The sequence below is a fragment of the Marmota flaviventris genome, chromosome 1 (assembly GCF_047511675.1).
Source record: "Marmota flaviventris isolate mMarFla1 chromosome 1, mMarFla1.hap1, whole genome shotgun sequence".
NCBI lineage: Eukaryota > Metazoa > Chordata > Mammalia > Rodentia > Sciuridae > Marmota > Marmota flaviventris.
The window spans coordinates 170,301,240-170,321,218 of record NC_092498.1 but is presented as its reverse complement, the minus strand read 5'-3'; the positions used below and the strand labels follow the sequence as shown (position 1 = coordinate 170,321,218).

Here is a 19,979-nt window from a genome sequence, read left to right as displayed (position 1 = left end):
CAAGGCGCTAAGCAACTCAGGGAGACCGTCTCTAAATAAAACATAAAAAAGGACTGGGATGTGGCTCAGTGGTTAAGCGCCTCTGGGTTCAATCCCTGGGACCAATAATAATAATATTATTATAGCCAGAAGGAACACAGTCCTCTACTTCCTCTGCCTCAGGAGTCATAGGTAGAGTACAGGGTTCACACGAGCAGCTGCTACTCCTCTCATCTACTTGGGAACATAGCTAGTCCCTCAAATGTATTCTCTCTGGAGTCCTGTGCACTGACTGAAGCTGGAAAGAACCACTCATGGCTGCTTTGACTAAACCGACCTCTTGGAGCATGACTAGAATCTGAATGGTTTTAGAAATAAAAAGGCTGAAGTGAGACCAATGAAAATTTTTTGCACAATACTCTGCTTGGCATCAGACATTTTCTTTGTTCTGCTATTCATCCTGTACCCCTGCCTCTAACCATCCTGCATCCGTCCATCCTTCACCTCTGCTTGCTTGATGGATGAATCCATCCACCCCGCTTCCCTGAGTCATATATTCCTGTGTCTATCCCATCCTGAATTCATTAATCCATCCATCTTCCATTCCTGCAGTATCCACACATCCTGCAACCCATCCAACCAACCATTCAGCCACTAATTCATCTATACGTGCACCTTCAGAGATCATGCACATATAGATCATGCATGAGCTATGTATCCATCATTCCTACATCCACCCATCCACACATTTTCCATCCCTACATTGTCAAGGCATCCTATGCAAGCATCGGTCAATCCTCTCTACACCCAGGACCTACCTCATGCAAGCACTGTGCTAAGATCTAGGGACAGAACAACCAATTAAGACAAAGTCCCTGATCTTAAGAGCTTAGAGTAGATGACACAGACAAGTGAATACAATCACAAGATGGCACAGCGAGCCGTGTTGGGTATTTCTGCTCTCCTGGGAAGGAAAGATTTTGGAAGTGCCATTTATTTTGTCTTAAAAATTTCCCATGCCTGACAACTCGTAATAGATTTCTTTTTTTTAATTGAGAATCTGATTTAGTCCCCATTTCCCTTTCCAACGTTATCACAACCCATTCTTTCTCAGCTCCAGCCATCTGCTCTCCTTCCCTAGCCCTGAACTTGTATGCCTTTTCCAATACTGCACAAGGGGTTTCCTCACAGAGGATTATTAGAGATATCCATGTCCCTCTGTTTTTAATCAACACACGATCTTCATTTCCTTTCTAAAACTAGTTTAAATTTTTAATTTTTTGTTTACTTGTAGATGAGCAGATGGAGCAGGGAAGCTGGCGTTCACCACCAGAGCCCCGCGTAGATGGCAAGAGCGTCATGCTGAGACCACCTTACCTGCTGGGGCACCTTGAAGCGGACATAGGAGCAGAGCTGGAGCATTTCACTCATCTCTTCTGGGGTAGACGGGATCAAGGGAATCTTCTGCATGGCGGCCGAGTCCTGCAGTTCTTTGAGTCGTTGTACAAACTGATTATCAGTTGAATACTGCAAACCTGTGGGATTTAAACCCAAACAGCTGGACAATACATCTACCTTCTTTTATTTCGGTAGTAGAGATTGATCCCAGGGGTGCAATACTACAGTACTACTGAGTTACATAAACAGCCCCAGTCCTTTTTTTTTTTTTTTCTTAATTTTGAGACAAAGTTTTGCTAAGTTGCTTTTTTAAGGCTGGCCTTGAACTTGCAATCCTCTTCCCTCCGCCTCCTGAGTTGCAGGGATTACAGGTATGTGTTACTGCGTCCAGCTCATCCAACCCCCATTTTATGTAGGCAACTTTCAATAGCAGCCAAAAGCTAATACATTTCCAGTTTCTTTCACCAGTAGATTTCTTTTCTTTTCTTTTGCTACAAGGATTGAACCCAGGGGCTCCCTAACTACTGAGCCACATCCCCAGTTCTTTTTATATTTTATCTAGAGAAGGGTCTCGCTGTGTTGCTTAGGGCCTCACTAAATTGCTGAGGCTGGCTTTGAACAAGCTATTATCCTGCCTCAGCCTCCCAAGATTTCTTTTTAATTGGCACTGTCATGTGTGTTCAAAGTCAAAACCATGCTCTAAGCAACACAGAAAAAAATAAAAATCCTTCAAGGTATTTTAGGGCTGGTTATTCACACAAGTCCATGCCTCAGGAACATCTGGACTGCCCCCCCCCACCAAAAAAAAATGCAGGAGGCTCAACCTCTTGAAGCAGAATCTGCATTTTATATGACACAATATGAGAACAAGCCTAGAAGCACCTGGCCTGTGCCCTATGCACACCTGTGTCGTTTAGAGGCTATCTGAGGCACCACAGGTTGGAGGAAAACTCAGGGCTGGAGTGATGGACTGTTCCTTCTTCCCTTGTCCTGGACCCCCTTGGTCCTCTCCCAAAGCATAGGGAGTGTGTGAATCTTCTCTTGAGCTATCCCTGGTTTGGGGCAGAACATAGGCCTTCTGCCTCTAGAAGAGCATTAGGGCACAGCTGAGACTGATTCCCTTTGAGGTTGCCCATTTTTTCCTATAACCCTGAAGCATGACACGAGAGAGTCCAGTGGCTGGCATTACACAGAAGGGCAACACTTAATCCGGGCACGGTGGCGCACGCCTTAATCCCAGTGGCTCAGGAGGCTAAGGCAGGAGGATCACAAGTTCAAAGCCAGCCTCAGCAAAAGCGAGTGCTAAGCCACTCAGTAAGACCCTGTCTCTAAATAAAATACAAAATAGGGCTGGGGATGTGGCTCAGTGGTCGAGTGCCCCTGGATTCAATCCCTGTACCAAAAAAAAAAAAAAAACAGATGATCTTAAAAGATGGTCAGAGATTCACCCCGCCCTGCTCCAGTCTCTCACAGGGAGGTTCGGCCTCATGACTCACCAGCAGGGCACACGAGACACAGGCTGGAGACATCCGATGGGTAGTAGGCCGCGTACACTCCAGCCACGTGGCCGCCCATGGAGGTGCCTATCAGGTGGAAGGGTTTTTTGTTCAGCTTAAGGCATTCCACAAACTAGGAAGGGAAACAAGAAGGAGGTAGTTATACAGCTGAGACGATGACAAAGGTAATTCCAGTGCAGAGGCCCCCGTCCAACAGAACATGGCTGTGGACAGCTGAGAATGGCTATTGATAAGAGGTCTGACACCCTCCTAGATCCATTATCAAGACAAGCCTGGTGCCTGGATGTACTTCTCTTTACCCAGGGCAAGTGACCATCTAGGTATAAATCTCCAAGGATACCCCTAATTAATAAGCCAGTAAGTTTTTCCATATAGGTCAAGAGAGTAAATATTTTCTGTGTCATGGGACATACAGTCTGTTGTTCCTAGTCTTCAGCTCTGCAGCTACACCACAAAAGCAGTCAGAGACAATCCCTATGCAAATGAACATGGCTGTGTTCCAGTTTAACTTTGTTTACAAAAACTGTGGTCCTAGGCCAGGAGTGGTAGCACACACGTGTCATCCCAGTGGCTTGGGAATTTGAGGCAGGAGGAATGCAAGTCAAATCCAGCCTCAGCAACTTAGCAAGGCCCTCAGCAACCTAGTAAGATCCTGTCTCTAAATAAAATATAAACAGGGATGAGGATATGCAGCAGTGGTTGAGTGCCTCTGAGTTCAATTCCCAGCCAAAAAAATTTGCAGCCCTAACTTAAAGTCTGTCCTTTCCAACCAACCATCCACCTATTGTCTAAAAACATATTTTGTACAAGGAACTAGGGTCAGGTGCTGGGGATAGAGCAAAGAGTCAAAGAGATAAGGTTCCTGACCTTATTAAAAAAATTTATGGGCTCGGGATGTAGCTCAGTGGCACACAGCTTGCCTAGCATGCATAAGGCCTTGGGTTTGATCCCCAATACTGCAGATAATAATAATAAGAACAACAACGCATGGTTTAATAGAGGAGACAGACATTATTAAATCAATATCTTCATCTGGAGAAAATACTTAATGTTAACCTGAAACTTATGAGCTACACAATCCTGAAATGGCTCATGAGACCCCATGACCTTGAGAGCTCAGGGGGAGAAAGCTAGAGACAGATGCTAGGCAGAGGTGCTACTGCTGTTATCATGCAGCTGGTGAGCAGAAAAACAGACCTCCAAACAGGGAAACAGAATTGAAGAATTCTCAACTCCTTTTTCCAAGAGCTGAGAAAATGCTCAGAATGTACTTCTTCACAGACACAGTCCACTTAGAGGAGAACAGCACCTAATTAGCCCAAGCCCTCCACAGCTGACCACGACCTCATCTGTTTGGTTTGTGATCACTTGCAGACAGAATGTTCTGGAGACTGGTCAGGAGTCAGTGTGAAATTCTCTTTCCTGCTCCTAAGGGTTGGGCATGGGATGATGGGCAAGACCCAGTCTTGGAAATTTGGGGGTGGGGTGGGGCGCCTCCTTCTTACCTGATGTATCCTCTTGACTTGCCCATCTATGGACAGGTCATCCAGGGAGGAGCGAGTGGTGCCCTCGTGTCCTGGCATGTCCACGCAGACCAAGTGCAGGTTCTTTGGCAGGAACTAAGGATACAGAGACCCAGAGAATCAGTGTGTGGTGTGTAAAAGGTGTCTGCTCACTTTGCTGGGGAGGTCCCTCTGTCTTGACAAGACCTGGACAGCCTTTCTTGGGCCTGTTTTACCCGACTACTATGAATAAGCATGGTCAGAGCCTCACAGGGAGCAGAGGCCCCCAAGGACTAAGACACAGATGGAAAGGGGCTCGGGGAGGAGTGGGAAGAGGAGACAGAGCTTAGGCCAGCAGGCTCTCTCCCGCTCTTCCTTGACACTGCTGAGCACGTCCACCTTCCTTTCCTTTTCCTTCCACAGTTCACTCTAGCTGTACAGCCACCGAAGGAAACAGGAAGGATGGTTCTATCCTCCCAGAGACCTGACCATCTACAGAGCCAAGAGAAGCAATGTTTTCCCCAAATTATGTCTGGTTACCCTGATGCTGGTTTCAATTTTTTTTTTTCTTGGCATTAAGGTCTAATACTTTTTTTTTTGGTACTGGGGATTGAACTCAGGAGCACTCAATCACTGAGCCCCATCCCCAGCCCTATTTTGTATTTTATTTAGAGACAGGGTCTCACTGAGTTCCTTAGTGCCTCACTAAGTTGCTGAGGCTGGCTTTGAACTCGTGATCCTCCTGCCTCAGCCTCCCAAGCCGCAGGGATTACAGATGTGCATCACCGCGCCCAGCTAAGATCTAATTCTTGCGACTATCGTTACCCTAAACCACCTCTTCCATGCAGAGAAGATACCACTTTTAAACAGGAAACTGAGAAACATCAGTTATCAACAATGAACATCCAGTCACATAGAAGATGTTTATCTGAGGTGGGGACAGGAAGTGAGGCTGTCTTCATGGTGGTGTTTGGAACTAGAAGGTACCATTGACCAAGACACTAGAAGCTATGTGAGCCTTTTCCTCTCAGTCCAAATAATACCTGCTGGGGGTGGGAGCCTGGGATGCCGCTGCCTTCCCATGACTTCTGCAAGCTCCAGCCTTCATTAGCTGTTCACTCTTACCAAGTACAGCATGCACCACACCACATACACCTGGGCAAAAAGTGAGTTGGAAAACTACTCCAGGAAGCTGCCAGATCAAGAACATTTCTCTGGCTAAGAAAAAAAAAAAAAAAAAAGCAGAAGTAGAAGTGGGGGAGGGGAGGAAGGAGCAAAACCAGCATGAGGCAGGGGGAGAGAGAGGTATCCTGGAGTATAAAATAATAAATGGCTGGGCGCAGTGGTACACCCCTGAAATCCCAGCGGCTCAGGAGGCTGAGGCAGGAGGATCCGTGAGTTCAAAGCCAGCCTCAGCAAAAGCGAGGCCCTAAGCAACTCAGTGAGACCCTGTCTCTAAATAAAATACAAAATAGGTCAGGGGATGTGGCTCAGTGGTCGAGGGCCCCCGAGTTCAATCCCCAGTACCCATTAAAAAAAAAAAGGAATAAATGGTTTTTTAAATCCCAGCCTGGGTCAGAAACCTTCCTTAACAAATATTCACGAGGTTAAAAGCTTTCTAAGGTTTCACAAATAATATTCAACTCAATCGACTTCTTCTGACAAAAGAGTTTGAAGACGGCACTGTGTTGATTTTGAGACTGAACTTGAACTGCACGGTCCTGGGTTCCCTTTGCTTTCTAGCATTGCCCATGATGTCACATACAAGTGGAAACCCTTTCTATCTGAGAGAGAAGACTTTGGAACTGCACCTTGACCACACTGAGCCACATGTCCTTGTGCGCAGAGAATCCGTGGAGCATGAGGATGGACGGCTTGTGCCCCGGTCTGCCCCGGAAGGAGTAACAGAACTGATAGTCTTCATGGTGCACGTAGCGGACCTGCATGCCCAACGTCCTCCGCCAGTACCTAAGGGGAGATAAAGGTAAACAGAAGGCAGCATGCTCTGGTAAGTGGCTTCAGGTCCTCCCTAGATGTCCTCCTTAGTGGTGGGACAAACTTCTCCCAGATCTTGCTGTCTGGGAGACCACCCAGGACTTCAACCTCAAGGAGCACTAAGAAGGGAAAAGAGGTGTTTTCTTAAGAAACAGGTCACATTTAATAAACCTCTTGCTAAAATACATTTCTGGAGACTCCAGAGGGCTAACTTCTTTCCTGGGAACCGTGTGCACCCCCGTCCTCTGGCTCTGATTCTCACAACATATGGCTGGGGGCTGAAGCTTGGCTTCTGTTGGTTACATAAGACTTGGCAGTGGTGCAGTTTGGCCCCATATCAATTTCAATATGAAATTACCATAGAAACAAACTGAACTCTGTATGTGAAGAAGCTCTCCAAGATCAAAAATAATTAATTCAATCAGAGATTCACTTTGTGATGTACTTTGCACTAAAAAAGAAGCAAAGTCCTGTAAAAGCAAATAACCTTAACCCACTGGTCTTAACATTTGTGTAAAAATAAGGGGAAAGGGGAATAAGGAATTAGAGTCTTATTTACTTGTATCTGCACACAAAAGTGTGGGAACACTAAAAAGGCATCATTAAGACAAGTAGCTAGAGCGGAGGTAGAGAATGAGGTGAGAAGTAAGTGGAACAGAATAGAGGTGGGAGGGAGACTTTTGTGTTCTTTTTGGTATTTTTCAATGAGTGCATTGCCTACTCAAAAGATTAAAAACGCAATAAAGTTGGCTAGCTTAAAAGCTCTCCTTATCAGGAAGTGAGCATATTTCAAAATTCTAAATCATGGCACCATAATGTGAACATTTCATTCATTCATATCCTGGCTCATTCATTTACTAACTATACATTTTTTTTTCTTTTTCTTTCTTTCTTTTTTTTTTTTTTGTACCAGGGATCGAACTCAAGGGTGCTTAACCATTGAGGCACATCCCGAGCCTTTTTTTATTTTGAGACAGAGTCTAAGTTGCCTGCAGTCTCACTAAATTGAACCTGTGATCCTCCTTCCTCAGCATCCTAAACTGCTGGGATTACAGGCATGTACCACCACACCTGGCTTTAACTATATGATTTTGAACCTCAATTTCTTCATCAACAATATGGGGAAATGTTGCATTCTGCTAAGGATATAGGAAAGGTTAAAAGAGAAAATTCACTGGGTACGGAAGTGCACGCCTGTAATCCTAGGGGCTTGGGAGACTGAGGCAGGAGGATCCCAAGTTCAAAGTCAGCCTCAGCAACTTAGCAAGATTCTGTCCTAAAATAAAAAATAAAAAGGGCTGAGAATGTGGCTCAGTGATTAAGAACCCCTGAGTTCAATCCCTGGTACCAAAAAAAAAAAAAAAAAAAAAAAAAATCCCAACAAGATACACCTTTTGTAGCTCAGTGGTAGAGCACCTTCCTAGCATATGCAAGGCCTTGGGTTTGATCCTTAGCACCACCAAAACAAAACAGTCCTCATGCCCTTTGACTTAGTGATTGTACTTCCAGAAATGAGAAAGAAAATGTCTTAAGGAAATAAGCAGAAGTCTTGAGAAAAATAATTTTTTTTAAAGAGAGAGAGAGAGAGAGAGAGAGATTTTTTTTAATATTTATTTTTTTTAGTTTTCGGTGGACACAACATCTTTGTTTGTATGTGGTGCTGAGGATTGAACCCGGGCCGCACGCATGCCAGGAGAGCGCGCTACCACTTGAGCCCCGAAAAATAATTTTTTAACATGTTCAAACAGTGTTATTAAAATTGGAAAAGGAATGGGCTGGGGTTGTGGCTCATGGTAGAGCCCTTGCATGTGTGAGGCACTGGGTTTGATTCTCAGCACCACATATAAATAAATAAATAAAGGTCCATTGACAACTAAAAAAAATGTAAAAAAAAAAAAAATTAGAAAAAGAAGTTGGACATGGTGGCACAGGAGACTAAGGTAGGAGGATTGCAAGTCGGAGGCCAGCCTCAGCAACTTAGTGAAGACCCTCTGCAACTTAGTGAGACCCTGTATTAAAAGAAAAAAAAATACAAAAAGTCTAGGGATGTTGCTCAGTGGTAAAGTGCTCTTGGGTTCAATCTCTAGCATGAAAAAATAAATAAATAAAATAAAGACAGGGGGGCGGGGAAAGGAAACAAAAAAGAAAATAAATAAAATCAGAATGTTAATCAATGTTAATCTTAGTGTCCATTAATAGAAAATGTATTACCTAAATCACTAAATAGCTACACAATGTAGTGTTTTTGTTATTTAAAAAGGTTTTCAAAGAATATTCAATAATATGGAAAAATATCTATGACATCATTTCAAGTAAAAAGCAGGACCCGCTGGGCACAACTGTAATCCTAGTAGCTCAGGAGGCTGAGGCAGGAGGATCAGGAGTTCAAAGACAGGTTGAGCAACTGTGAGGCACTAAACAACTCAGTGAGACCCTGTCTCTAAATAAAATGCAAAATAGGTCTAGAGATGTGGCTCAGTGGTCAAGTGCCCCTGAGTTCAATCCCCAGTACCAAAACCCAAAAACAAAAAAAACAGGACCCAATTTTTTATACTATGGATTCTGATTCTGATTCTGCTAAAACATTTTGAATTATACACTGATAAGGTGGGGGGGGAGAGAGGCAGAAAGAACAACAGAGGAATTAAAGAAAATGATTCAAGGGATTATGGGTTCTTTTGTGTTTTCTTCGTTACTTTTTAATAGTCTTCTAATTCTCTAGAACTCATACAGATCAAGGAGGATCTGGGAAGCCCTTCTGGACTAGGCGAGACCTGAGCAAGCTACTGGATACTCAACAAGCATTCGCTGAAGACGTTGGGAAAGGTGTAAACCCGCAGAGGCCAGGGCGTGGCCAGCTAGGCCAACTGAACCCAGGGTGGAGAGAGCCAGGGCTGGCAAGTGAGGACCCCGTCACCAGGTGGAGCTCTCTGGTACTGGAAAACCTGACCTATGGCTCCAGAAACAGGGAGCAGAAGGACAAATATTTTCATTAACTTAAAATGACACCCTCAATGAAAGAACGGCCAAAGGATTCTAAGCGGTTGGTCCAGCTAAAAAATGATGCCAATGGCCCAGAAGGAAAACCCCGTGGCCCAACTTCTTTGGTTGAATGATAATAGTAAATTCTGACTCACAAACTTGGAGATTAGACTTAGCTGCCACTTTACAGAACAGAAACAACCAGAAGAATTAAGTTGGGATGAATAAATGTCTCAAGATCAAGTTCTTTCCCAGATTTAGTAAAGAAGCCAAACTGCTCCTATTTCAGGGACAGAAGTCATTGAAGACTCTATTGATCTAAATCAAGAAGCCCAAGCTGGGCGCGGTGGCACACACCTGTCATCCCAGCATTTCAGGAGGCTGAGGCAGGAGGATCATGAGTTCAAAGCCAGCCTCAGCAACTTAGCCAGGCCCTAAGTGACTGAGTTGCTTAGGGCCTGGCTAAATTGCTGAGGCTGGCCTTGAATTTGCAATCTTCCTGCTTCAGCCTCCCAAGCCTCTGGGATTACAGGCATGTGCCACCATGCCCAGCCATTTGTTTCCATCTTTTGACTATTTTAAAGATTGCTGTTATGAATATTAGCATATGAATATTGTTTGAGTCCTTACTTTCAGTGCTTTGTGGTATATACCTATGGAGTGGAATAGCTAGATTGTATGTTAATTCTGTTTTCTGTTCTGAGGAAACACTAAATTTGTTCGCAGTCACTATGCCATTTTACAGTCACACCAGCAATGCATAAAGGTTACAATTTCTGCATATCTTCCCACGTTTATTTTTTAAATGTCATGTATATTTTTCCACAATAAAAAGAAAGAAACTCATACTCGATAGCACTCATTTGGGCTGGCCTTGAATTTACCATCCTCCTGCCTCTGGCTTCTGAGTCGCTGGGATTACCGATGTGCACCAACACAACCAGCTTGCGCCCCTCTGCTTTTAAGGGTTAATGTCATTAGATCAGGCCCATGTGGACATCCTCCAGTTTTAAAATCAGCTATATACAACATAACTGTATATAACATAACAACCATGGGAATGGTATGTCATCAGAATCATAGATCCTGGGGATTGGGGAGGGACATCTTTGAGAAACCAACTTAGTAATTCTGCCAACTAAAGGGGTCAAGATTAAGCTGTTTTCCATGGATATCTAGTTAACCCAGTCCACTTACCCCATTGCTACCTTTGTTAGAGATCAAGAGATAGGGCTGGAGCAGGGCGTCCAGGCCTGTAATCCCATGGTGGCTCAGGAGGCTGAGGCAAGAGGATTGCAAGTTTCAAATCAACCTCAGCAATTTAGTGAGACCCTAAGCAACTCAGCAAGACCCTGTCTCTAAATAAAATATGAAAAAGGGCTGGGGATATGACTCAGTGGTTAAGTGTCTCTGGGTTCCATCCCTGTTACCAAAGACAGAGAGAGAGAGAGAAAGAGAGAGACAGAGACAGACAGAGACAGACAGGGCTGGAGCACTTTGGTGGAACAGCACTTGACTAGCATGTGTAAGGCCCTGGGTTTGATCCACCATGCAAAAAAAAAAAAAAAAAAAAAAAATCAAAACCCCATATCTCCGTCTCTTGCTAGACTCTCTGGGTCTATCTGCTCCCCTCTGTGCTAATTTCACACGACTTGATTTATTATAACTTTACAAATAGTCTTGATAGCTAGTAATATAAATCATCTAGCTTTGTTCTCCTTCAAAATCATCTTGCTTAATTAGCCCTTTGCTTTTCCTTGTAAACTTAAGAATAAGCTTATTAAAATCCATTAAAAAAAAAAAAAAAAAACCTGTTGGGATTTCAAATGCATGTACACGAAATCCACAGATCACTGTAGGGAAATCTGACATCTCTATAATAAGAAGTTTTCCATCCCACAATATAGTCTGTTCTTCTATTCATTTAGGTCATTTTTAAAATTTTTTTTAAAATTGTAGATGGACACAATGCTCTTTGTTTTATTTATTTATTTTTATGGTACTGAGGATCGAACTCAGTGTCTCTCGCATGCTAGGCAAACATTCTACCACTGAGCTATGGCCCCAGCCCTCATTTAGGTCTTTTTAACTTTCTCTCATGAATACATTGTAGTTTTCTGTGTAGAATTCTTCCATATTGTTCTCTAGACTTAGCCTCAGTATTTTATAATTGTTGATACTATGGTAAATGGTATCATGACACTCTCATTCTCTGTCTGTTGCTGGCCTATGGGAGTGCAACTGATTTGGGGTTACTTATCTTGTATTCAGCAACCTAGCCAAATTTACCTATTAATTCCGATAAATTGTCTACAGATTTTTTTTAGACTTTTTATGCATACAAGCCTGCCACGTGCAAACAGTGTCAGTTTTATTTCTTCATTTCTGACCCTTATCCATTCTTCTCTCTTGTATGTATACAAGCAAATTATTTGCTAAGATTTCTTTATTGCACAAACAAGTTTCTTTGGAAAAGCAAAAAACTTAGAAAAAAATCTCAGTCTTTTTCACCCTGGGAAGCCCTGATATTTTCATTATGCAATGAAAGTCAGTATAGTCTCTGACGGAGCAGAAGCTGCTCATCCACCATAGCTACAGAACCCCCAGTTGTGCTTCTCTGTCAACTCACGGCAAAGCATCTGGCACCTTCTGCAGGAGCAACTACGGTTCACGGTTCCAGTCACTATGGAAATGAGGGACAATTTAATCCAAAGAGAACTGATCTTAAGACTTACTGCGGACTACCAGGGACACCTCTCCCTGTACTCCAATATTCCAGAGGGAGTCAGGAGCGCGTGCTGAGATGACCTCACCAAGCCCTTGTGCTGGGACAGGCAGCAGGGCAGGGTGGGGGTGTGGGGGTGTGTTCGGGTGTGGAGCTACCTCTGCTGCCTGCTGTTCCTGTTTGTCTGGCAATCTTGAAACTTCACCTGACTCACCCAGGTCTGCCAGTTTATTATGGGCAGCTGAGCAGAGGAAGGCCTTTGGGATAGCTGTGATTGAGGGATATAAGGGTAAAGTTGCTCATTCTCTGACAACCACTGCATAAATGTCACCTGTCGTGAGTTTCTTTGGTGGAAACAGGCTGTGCTTTTCGGAACAGCAGAGGAAGCCACTCACAGGACTTCTGACAGCTCTCTGCCATGGCATCCTGGGCGCTATTACTGTCATCATAATCTCCATGTCACAATACCATCTGGCATGATCCGAAAGGTTTTCCAGGATTTTTTTCCCCCATCCTTTTCAACCCAGCTGGGACTTCTCGGCCTGTGTGTTTGAGTACACAAGATAACGAGCATTGTGTTTGTCTCTGGGCCACTGCTCTGAGCTGGGTAACCAGAATGGGCAGGCTTTAAGATCACATGCATTGAGCCAGGTATATGCCTATAATACCAGTGACTTGGGAGGCTGAGGCAGGAGGATTGCAAGTTTGAGGCCAGTCTGACTCAAAATAAAACATAAAAAGGGCTGAAGATGCAGCTTAGTGGTGGATTGCCCCCGGGCTCAATAAAAATGAATTTTTTGCTATGCGGTATGATTCACAATAGACAAAACGTGGCAACATCCAAAATGTCCATCAACAGTTGGATGGATAAACAAAATGTGGTAGAATCATATTGTCTTAGTCTGTTTTCTGTTTTTATAACAAAATATCTGACATTGGGTAATTTTCAAAGGTAAGAGGTTTGTGGGGATTTTTTTTAATTTTTTTTTGGTGATTCATGATTCTGGAGGTGGGCAAGTCCAAGAATATGGTGCTGGCCTCTGCTCAGCTTCTGGTGAGGGCTTTGTCTGCTTCAACTGAGCAAAAAGCAGAAGGGCAAATGGGCATGTACAGAAAAGACAAACATGAGGATCTGCCTTGCTTTATAACAACCCACCGACATGCAATAGCTAATCCAGCTCTTCTAGAACTGCACTAATCCCTCTTAATGACCTAATCACCTCTAAAAGGCTCCACTACCTCTCAGTGCTGTTATGGTGGGAATCAAACCTCAACAGGAATTGTGGAGGACAGAAACCACTGCACAGACATTATTCAGCTATAACAGGAATGAACAAACCTTAAAAATACATGCTAAGTGAAAGAAAGAAAGGCCATATAGTGTATGTACATAACAGGCAAATCCCAAAGAGACAAAAATTAGTGATTGCCAGGAGATGGGGAAAGAAAGCAACTGAGCGTGACTGCTAACCAGAATGGGGGTTCCTTTGGGGAGGTGGAAGAGTTCTAGAATTAGATAGTGGCAACAACTGTACAACAACAAAACCACTGAACTATTTACTTCAACATGGTGAATTTTACATTATGCAAATTTGAATTCAACATAAAGATGAAATATTTCCCATGAGTTTATTTTTCCTCTTTAAAAATCAAAATTACTCTGACAGCCTTCTCCTTGAGAGCCTGGGGAGCCTGGGAGTGGAGAGACCAAGGCAGGATGGAGACTGGCCTCCCACGAGGTGGGTGGAATTAGCCTTTTATAATCACACCTCTGTGTGCAGCCATATCCATGGTTACAGTCCACATCAGTGAGCTGCATTCTCAGCTCCAATTAGATTTAACAAAAAAATGGCATTTGTGTGTGGAAGCCCACGGTGCCTTGGAAGGGCCATGAGATGGGGGCACATCCCTGGCCTCCCCATCTGGGGGCCACCCAGAATTCCTGCTACCAGTACTGTAAGGGCACTGCCATTTAAGTAGCTAAAGGCTTTTGCCCATGCAGAAGAGGGTCCTAGATGATCCTCTGAAGAGGTCACCACTCCTTACTCATCCTAAAGACAGTGAAACAGTAAAAGATGAAAAGCTGCCTTCTGTTCGATTAGCTTCTTTTCCAGGATCAGAGCCTGATGGCAGGTGGAAAATTCCACACTCAAACCAAGGGGAGCCAGAAAGAAGGGCTAGTCAACAGCAGTCTTCTGTGCACAGGAGTTACCAAAGCTCCTCCACCTTCCCCAAGTCCCAGTTAAACCCCAGTGGGCTTACCCAGCACAGAGGAACTGTATCCACTTTACCATGGTGGCAGGAGGGGTAGGTTTATTTGATAAATGGACAGGAAGAAAAGAGTCATGAAGAGGTTGCTTCCTTTTCAAGTGCTAACCTGATTCCCCCCAAGGACAAAGGCTCTGTGCAGGGCAGCCCCACCTTTCTGGCCTCTCATTCCAGGTACCAAGGAAAAAAGAGGCTCAGAGCCTTTGGCCCGCAACAGTATCAGGGCTAGAACTTAACAAGGTTCTCTAATGTCACTGTGTTTTTTATTTATTTTTTTTATACTAACTTTCGGCTTATGGTACACAGGGCAAGCTTGCAATTTACAGTGGTGATATTTGTATCACTTTTTTGTTTTGGACCAGGGATTGAACCCAGGAGCACTCTACCTACCACTGAGCTATGTCCTCAGTCCTTTTTCTTTTCTTCTCTTTTTTTTGGTACAGGGGATGGAACCCAGGGGTGCTTAGTCACTGAGCTACATCCCCAGCCCTTTTTATTTTTTATTTGGAGACAGGGTCTTACTAAGTTGCTGATCCTGGCCTTGAGCTTGTGATCCTCTTGTCTCAGCCTCCCGAGGCGCCAGGATTACAGACTTGTGCCACCATGTCTGGCACATCACTTTTTAAATGAATAAATTTGAGGTTAAAAAAAAAAAAAAAGGTGACTTACTCTAAAGAAAATACAAAAGAAAAGAACAAGTAGTTCTTTTAGGGCAGAAACAGGTGGAACAAGAATGTCAGACATTTTTGAAATGTCTTTCTTTTTTCTGTCACTTTATAATTTAGAGCAACTCTAAGGCATTCTGCCCTACACATGCCTCTCACTGGTCCTGGAGTTTCTAATACTGTTTTTTTTTTTAAGTACCAAGGATTGAACTGACTGAGCCACATCGCCAGAACTTTTTTTTTTTTAATTTAGAGAGAGGGTCTCTTTGAGTTGCTTAGTGCCTCATTAAAAGTTACTGAGGCTGGCTTTGAACTCAACAATCCTCCTGTCTCAGCCTCCCAAGCCGCTGGGATTACAGGCATGTACTACCACGCCTGGCTGTAGTTCATTTTTCAATGACATCGATGCACCTGCCAGGACACTGCTAGGTCAGAATCCAGAGATGAGAAAAACACCAAAGGAGCCTCACAGACATGCACAGCCCTTGCTCATAGCCAGCCAGGGGCTCTGGGGTTGTGATGACCTCAAGAGCAAAGTGTTACCAGAAATCTGTAAGACCAGAAATCTGCAAGAATTAACCTGGTGAAAAGCAACTACCAACTCTTCCCAAACCCTCCCAGAATTCAGGAGAGTGCACGTCTTTCAACTTTTCTTCATGCTTGAAATATTTCAGGATCAGATGGTGAACAATGGGACAGGCAGAGGAGATAACATCATGGTACTCTTGAGAACATCAATTACATAATCAACTTACCAATAATAGATTCTTATCAGTGCCGAAGGCCACAGGAGAAAGGAGGCTACAAATGCCAAGATGGGGATGGCCAGCGTCCCGCCTGCGATCACAAACATGTTCACCACGTCCAGGTCCATCCTGTTCTTCAAGGTCAGCCAACACCTGCAGGGGCTGGAGAGAGCAATGGTTTTGAAACCTTCTCCGGAGAGGAAAAGTGAAAGATCCACAAGAAAGGAACAGATCAGGAGGAAGCAAAGCAGACAAATGCTTCAGACAGACAAAGGTAATGAGGAATCCTTCAGAGGGTCTTGTGTATTTTTTTTTCTTCTTCTTTTTTTTTAGGTGCTGGGGATTGAACCCAGGGCTTTGTGCATGCAAGACAAGCACTCTACCAACTGAGCTAGATCCCCAGTCCAGGTCTTGCATTTTTAGAGAAGGAAAATCAAAACTTTAAGGTACCTTGTGGGATAACTGGGAAGATCTGAGTAAGGACTAAGTATTAGATAATATTATTCTATCACAGCTACAATTCTGTCTGTGGTACCAGGCATTGAACCCAGGGGTGTGCTACCACTGAACTACATTCCTAGCCTTTTTATTTTGAGACAGGGTCTTGCTAAATTGCTAAGGCTGGCCTTGAACTTGCGATCTTGCCTCACACTCCCAAGTCACTGGGATTACAGGTGTGCGCAGCTACATTGGCTAATGCTGTATTTCTTAAGTATGATAAAGAAACCATGGGGTTGGGGTTATAGCTCAGTGGTAGAGCATTTGCCTCACAAATATGAGGCACTGGGTTCAATCCTTAGCACCATACAAAAAATAAGGTATTATGTCCACCTACAATTAAAAAATAAAATATTTTTAAAAAGAAGCTGTGGCTATATATGTGTGTAGCAAAAAATGACCTCATTCTTCTGTACCTGCTGAAGTTTTAAGTGGCATATGATGGTATCTGCTCCTCACTTTTAAAAGTTCAGAAGAGAAAAGGTAATGTAAATATAAGTGGAGAGGGAGGGAAAGAAATAAAGCAAATACAGGGAATGTTAACCACTAGGGAATCCAGGTGGATGATATGGTATGACTCCTTCTACTCTCAACACACTTGAAATTTTAAAAAATAAAAAGAGGAATTGGGCATGGTGGTACATGCCTGTAATCTCAGCAGCTCAGGAGGCTGCGGTAGGAGGATCACAAGTTCAAAGCCACCCTCAGCAACTTAGTGTGGTCCTAAACAAATCAGTGAGACCCTGTCTCTAAATAAAGTATAAAAGAGGATATGGCTCAGTGGTTAGGCACCTCCGGGTTTCAATCCCTGGTACCAAGATAATAATAATTTTAATAATAAAAAATAAAAAGCACACAGAACCTTAAATAAATAAATGGAATAGACATATAGACATGTGTGCTTATACACACAGAATATCACTGGATGGGTATAAAAGAAACTGGCAATGGTGGTTACATTTAAGGTGGGGAATCATGCAGCTGCATGTCAGGGATAGATATGAGATTTGTTTTTTGCTTTTTAAATCTTTTGAATTATCATATAAATATATAACCTATTGAAAATAATACACCATAAGAAGTTGGGGGAGCAGGGTGCGGTGGCGCATGCCTGTAATCCCAGTGGCTTGGGAGGCTGAGGCAGGAGGATTGTGAGTTCAAACCCAGCCTCAGCGATAGTAAGGCTCTAAGCAATCCAGCAAACCCTGTCTCTAAATAAAATACAAAATAGGGCTGGAGGTGTGGCTCAGTGGTTAAGTGCCCCTGGATTCATTCCCTGGTATCAAAAAAAAAAAAGACCTTCACCAGGCACAAATAAGGCTAGCATGTAGGGTCCACAGGGCAGGGACGATGTCCCCTGAGCTGAGACTAAAGCCTGACATGTAACAGGCCCTTTTGATTGAAATTCAGTTCAATCAAAAGTCCCTATCTAATCCTGTCTCATGAACTCACAACATGGTTCATTCTGATGTGGAATGAAAACTATTGCAAGTCCCATTACCCTCCCTGACACAGAATACAACTCCTGCAAGGACCTGCAAGCCAGGTGTGATGCTCTGCCGTGACACCCAGCTACCTGTGTTAAATCAGAAAGTCCTTAAAAAATGCTGAGGGCCATTGGGAATTCTGACCCAGCTGCCAGAAGTTAATCACACCATGGAACTTTGGACCAGGAATTAGAGCATTTTCTGCCAAAGCCATATATTTCCCCAGAACACACTGCTCCAAGAAAAAGCATTAAGACCCACCAAATCATGGCCTTCCTTATGTTTCCTGTAAAGAGATTTCTCCCACACACCCCTGTCAAGTGATATTTATTTCAATTTTATAATGAACTCACTGACCTCACAACCATCGAGCACAAGGTCTGGCAAATGTGTCCCATAAAGGGCCACATGATGCCTGTGTTTGTGCTATGGGCCATGGAGTCTCTGCCACAACTACTCAGCCTGCCATCAGAGTGAGAGAGCAGTAGTGAACAATGTGTGATCAGTGGGTGTGACTGCGTTCCAATAAAACTTTATTTATAAAATTAGGCTGTAGACTGCATTAGGCCTACAGGCTGTATTTGCCAATCCTTGATAGATCACACCAACCCTGTCAGAGAGGCCAGGTGGTGTTTCATCACATTTTATAGGCTAGGGAAATCGAGACTCCATAAGGTTAAGTAACCTGCCAGAGGTCATCCAGTTGGTAGATTACAAAATAGGTTTTGAACTTAGGCACATTGCCTTTGCAGGGAGGTCTACTTAATTTTTTTCAAATGGCCTTTCTGCCATCTTTGTAATCACTTTGCTGATAAGAACACATATTCACTGGGCATGGTGGCATATGGTGTAATCCCAGTGGCTGGGGAGGCTGAGGCAGGAGGATCAAGAGTTCAAAGCCAGCCTCAGCAACTTAGTGAGGCCCTAAGCAACTTAGTGAGACCCTGTCTCTAAATAAAATACAAAGTAAGGGAGATGTGGCTCTGTGGCTAAGCTCTCCTGGGTTCAATCCCCAGTACAAAAAAAAAGGAACTCACACTCATCACTCCACTCCCAATTTCTCCTGAAGATTTGAACTCTATTTTTCAGACAGGTTTTTTGGCCCCACGAGCCCCTCTCATTTCTGGGATAGACACGAGATTTGTCTTTAACTTTTTAAATCTTTTGTATTATATTGGTATATAAGCTATTAAAAAATAAATAATACCCAGTAAGAAGCAGGGGAAAACAAGCCCATAAGGTGGTATCCTAATGTCTTCCTGAAGACCCAAAAGACCCAGGTGACAGATGCATGGTAGGTGGGTTAGATGGTCCTTTTCCATCTCATGCACATTTTGTCTGGGTCGTGATGACAACTGCCTCCTTCCCAGGGCACAGCGCCGACTCTGCTTCTCATTCAGCTACCTCTGGGCTTCTTACTATTTGCAATTTTCCCAGCATGCTTAAATTGTTGGCCTATTTCTTCTGGAGCAGAGTTCCATGAGGGTGGGGACAATCATCCCTGCCCTTTCTCAGGGCCAGCTATGGCACAGGACACAAAAACTACAAATGGATTAATGGAAAGTAATTACAAAATGGGCTCCATCCTGTTTAATTTGTTTTAGGAACAACCATTCCCAGTGATACTGTGAGACCTGATGGTTATTTTGTTTTTGTTTTTTTTGATACCAGGGATTGAACCCAGGGGTACCAATCCACTGAATAACCACTGATCCATACCCCCAGCCCCTTTTTACATTTTATTCAGAGACAGGGTCTGGCTGAGTTGCTTATAACCTCACTAAGTTGCAGAGGCTGGCTTTGAACTTGTGATCCTCCTGCCTCAGCCTCCCAAGCCGCTGAGATGACAAGCATGGGCCACCATGCCCACCCAGCTCTGATGTTTTATTGCTTTCAATAATCACAAAATTGCCAGAGGAGTCACCTGGTAAATTCTGGGTACAAGAGCTGGGAGCATGGCTGGGTGGTAGAGCACTTATTAGCCTGTGCAAAGCTCTGGGTTCAGACCTCAGCACTGTGAACAGAATAAAAGAACTGCTGGGCATAATTTGTGGCTCTAAGAGGCCTTGCCATCAAGGGGTAAGCAAATTCATCCCGGAGAGAAAGGGATTTGTACAAATCTGAACATCATGGATCTCATGTGAGCTGATGAATGTGGGAAGTGTCGGCTTCGCCAAGACTCTTCCACATCTCAGAAAGTCTTTAAAAAATGCTGAG

The 19,979-nt window shown here is 43.7% G+C and overlaps 1 protein-coding gene across 1 annotated transcript in view; it reads right to left on the bottom strand.

Moving 5' to 3' along the window:
* Positions 1-19,979, bottom strand: part of Abhd6 (abhydrolase domain containing 6, acylglycerol lipase) — a 44,437-nt gene that overhangs the window by 8,315 nt on the left and 16,143 nt on the right. The window contains exons 3-7 of the mRNA XM_027951323.2: positions 15,787-15,939; positions 6,208-6,364; positions 4,400-4,513; positions 2,874-3,006; positions 1,357-1,514 (exon numbers count right to left, since the gene is read on the bottom strand). Coding sequence (XP_027807124.2) covers positions 1,357-1,514; positions 2,874-3,006; positions 4,400-4,513; positions 6,208-6,364; positions 15,787-15,905 — 681 coding nt within the window. The 5' untranslated portion in view covers positions 15,906-15,939. The remainder of the gene's footprint in view (positions 1-1,356; positions 1,515-2,873; positions 3,007-4,399; positions 4,514-6,207; positions 6,365-15,786; positions 15,940-19,979) is intronic.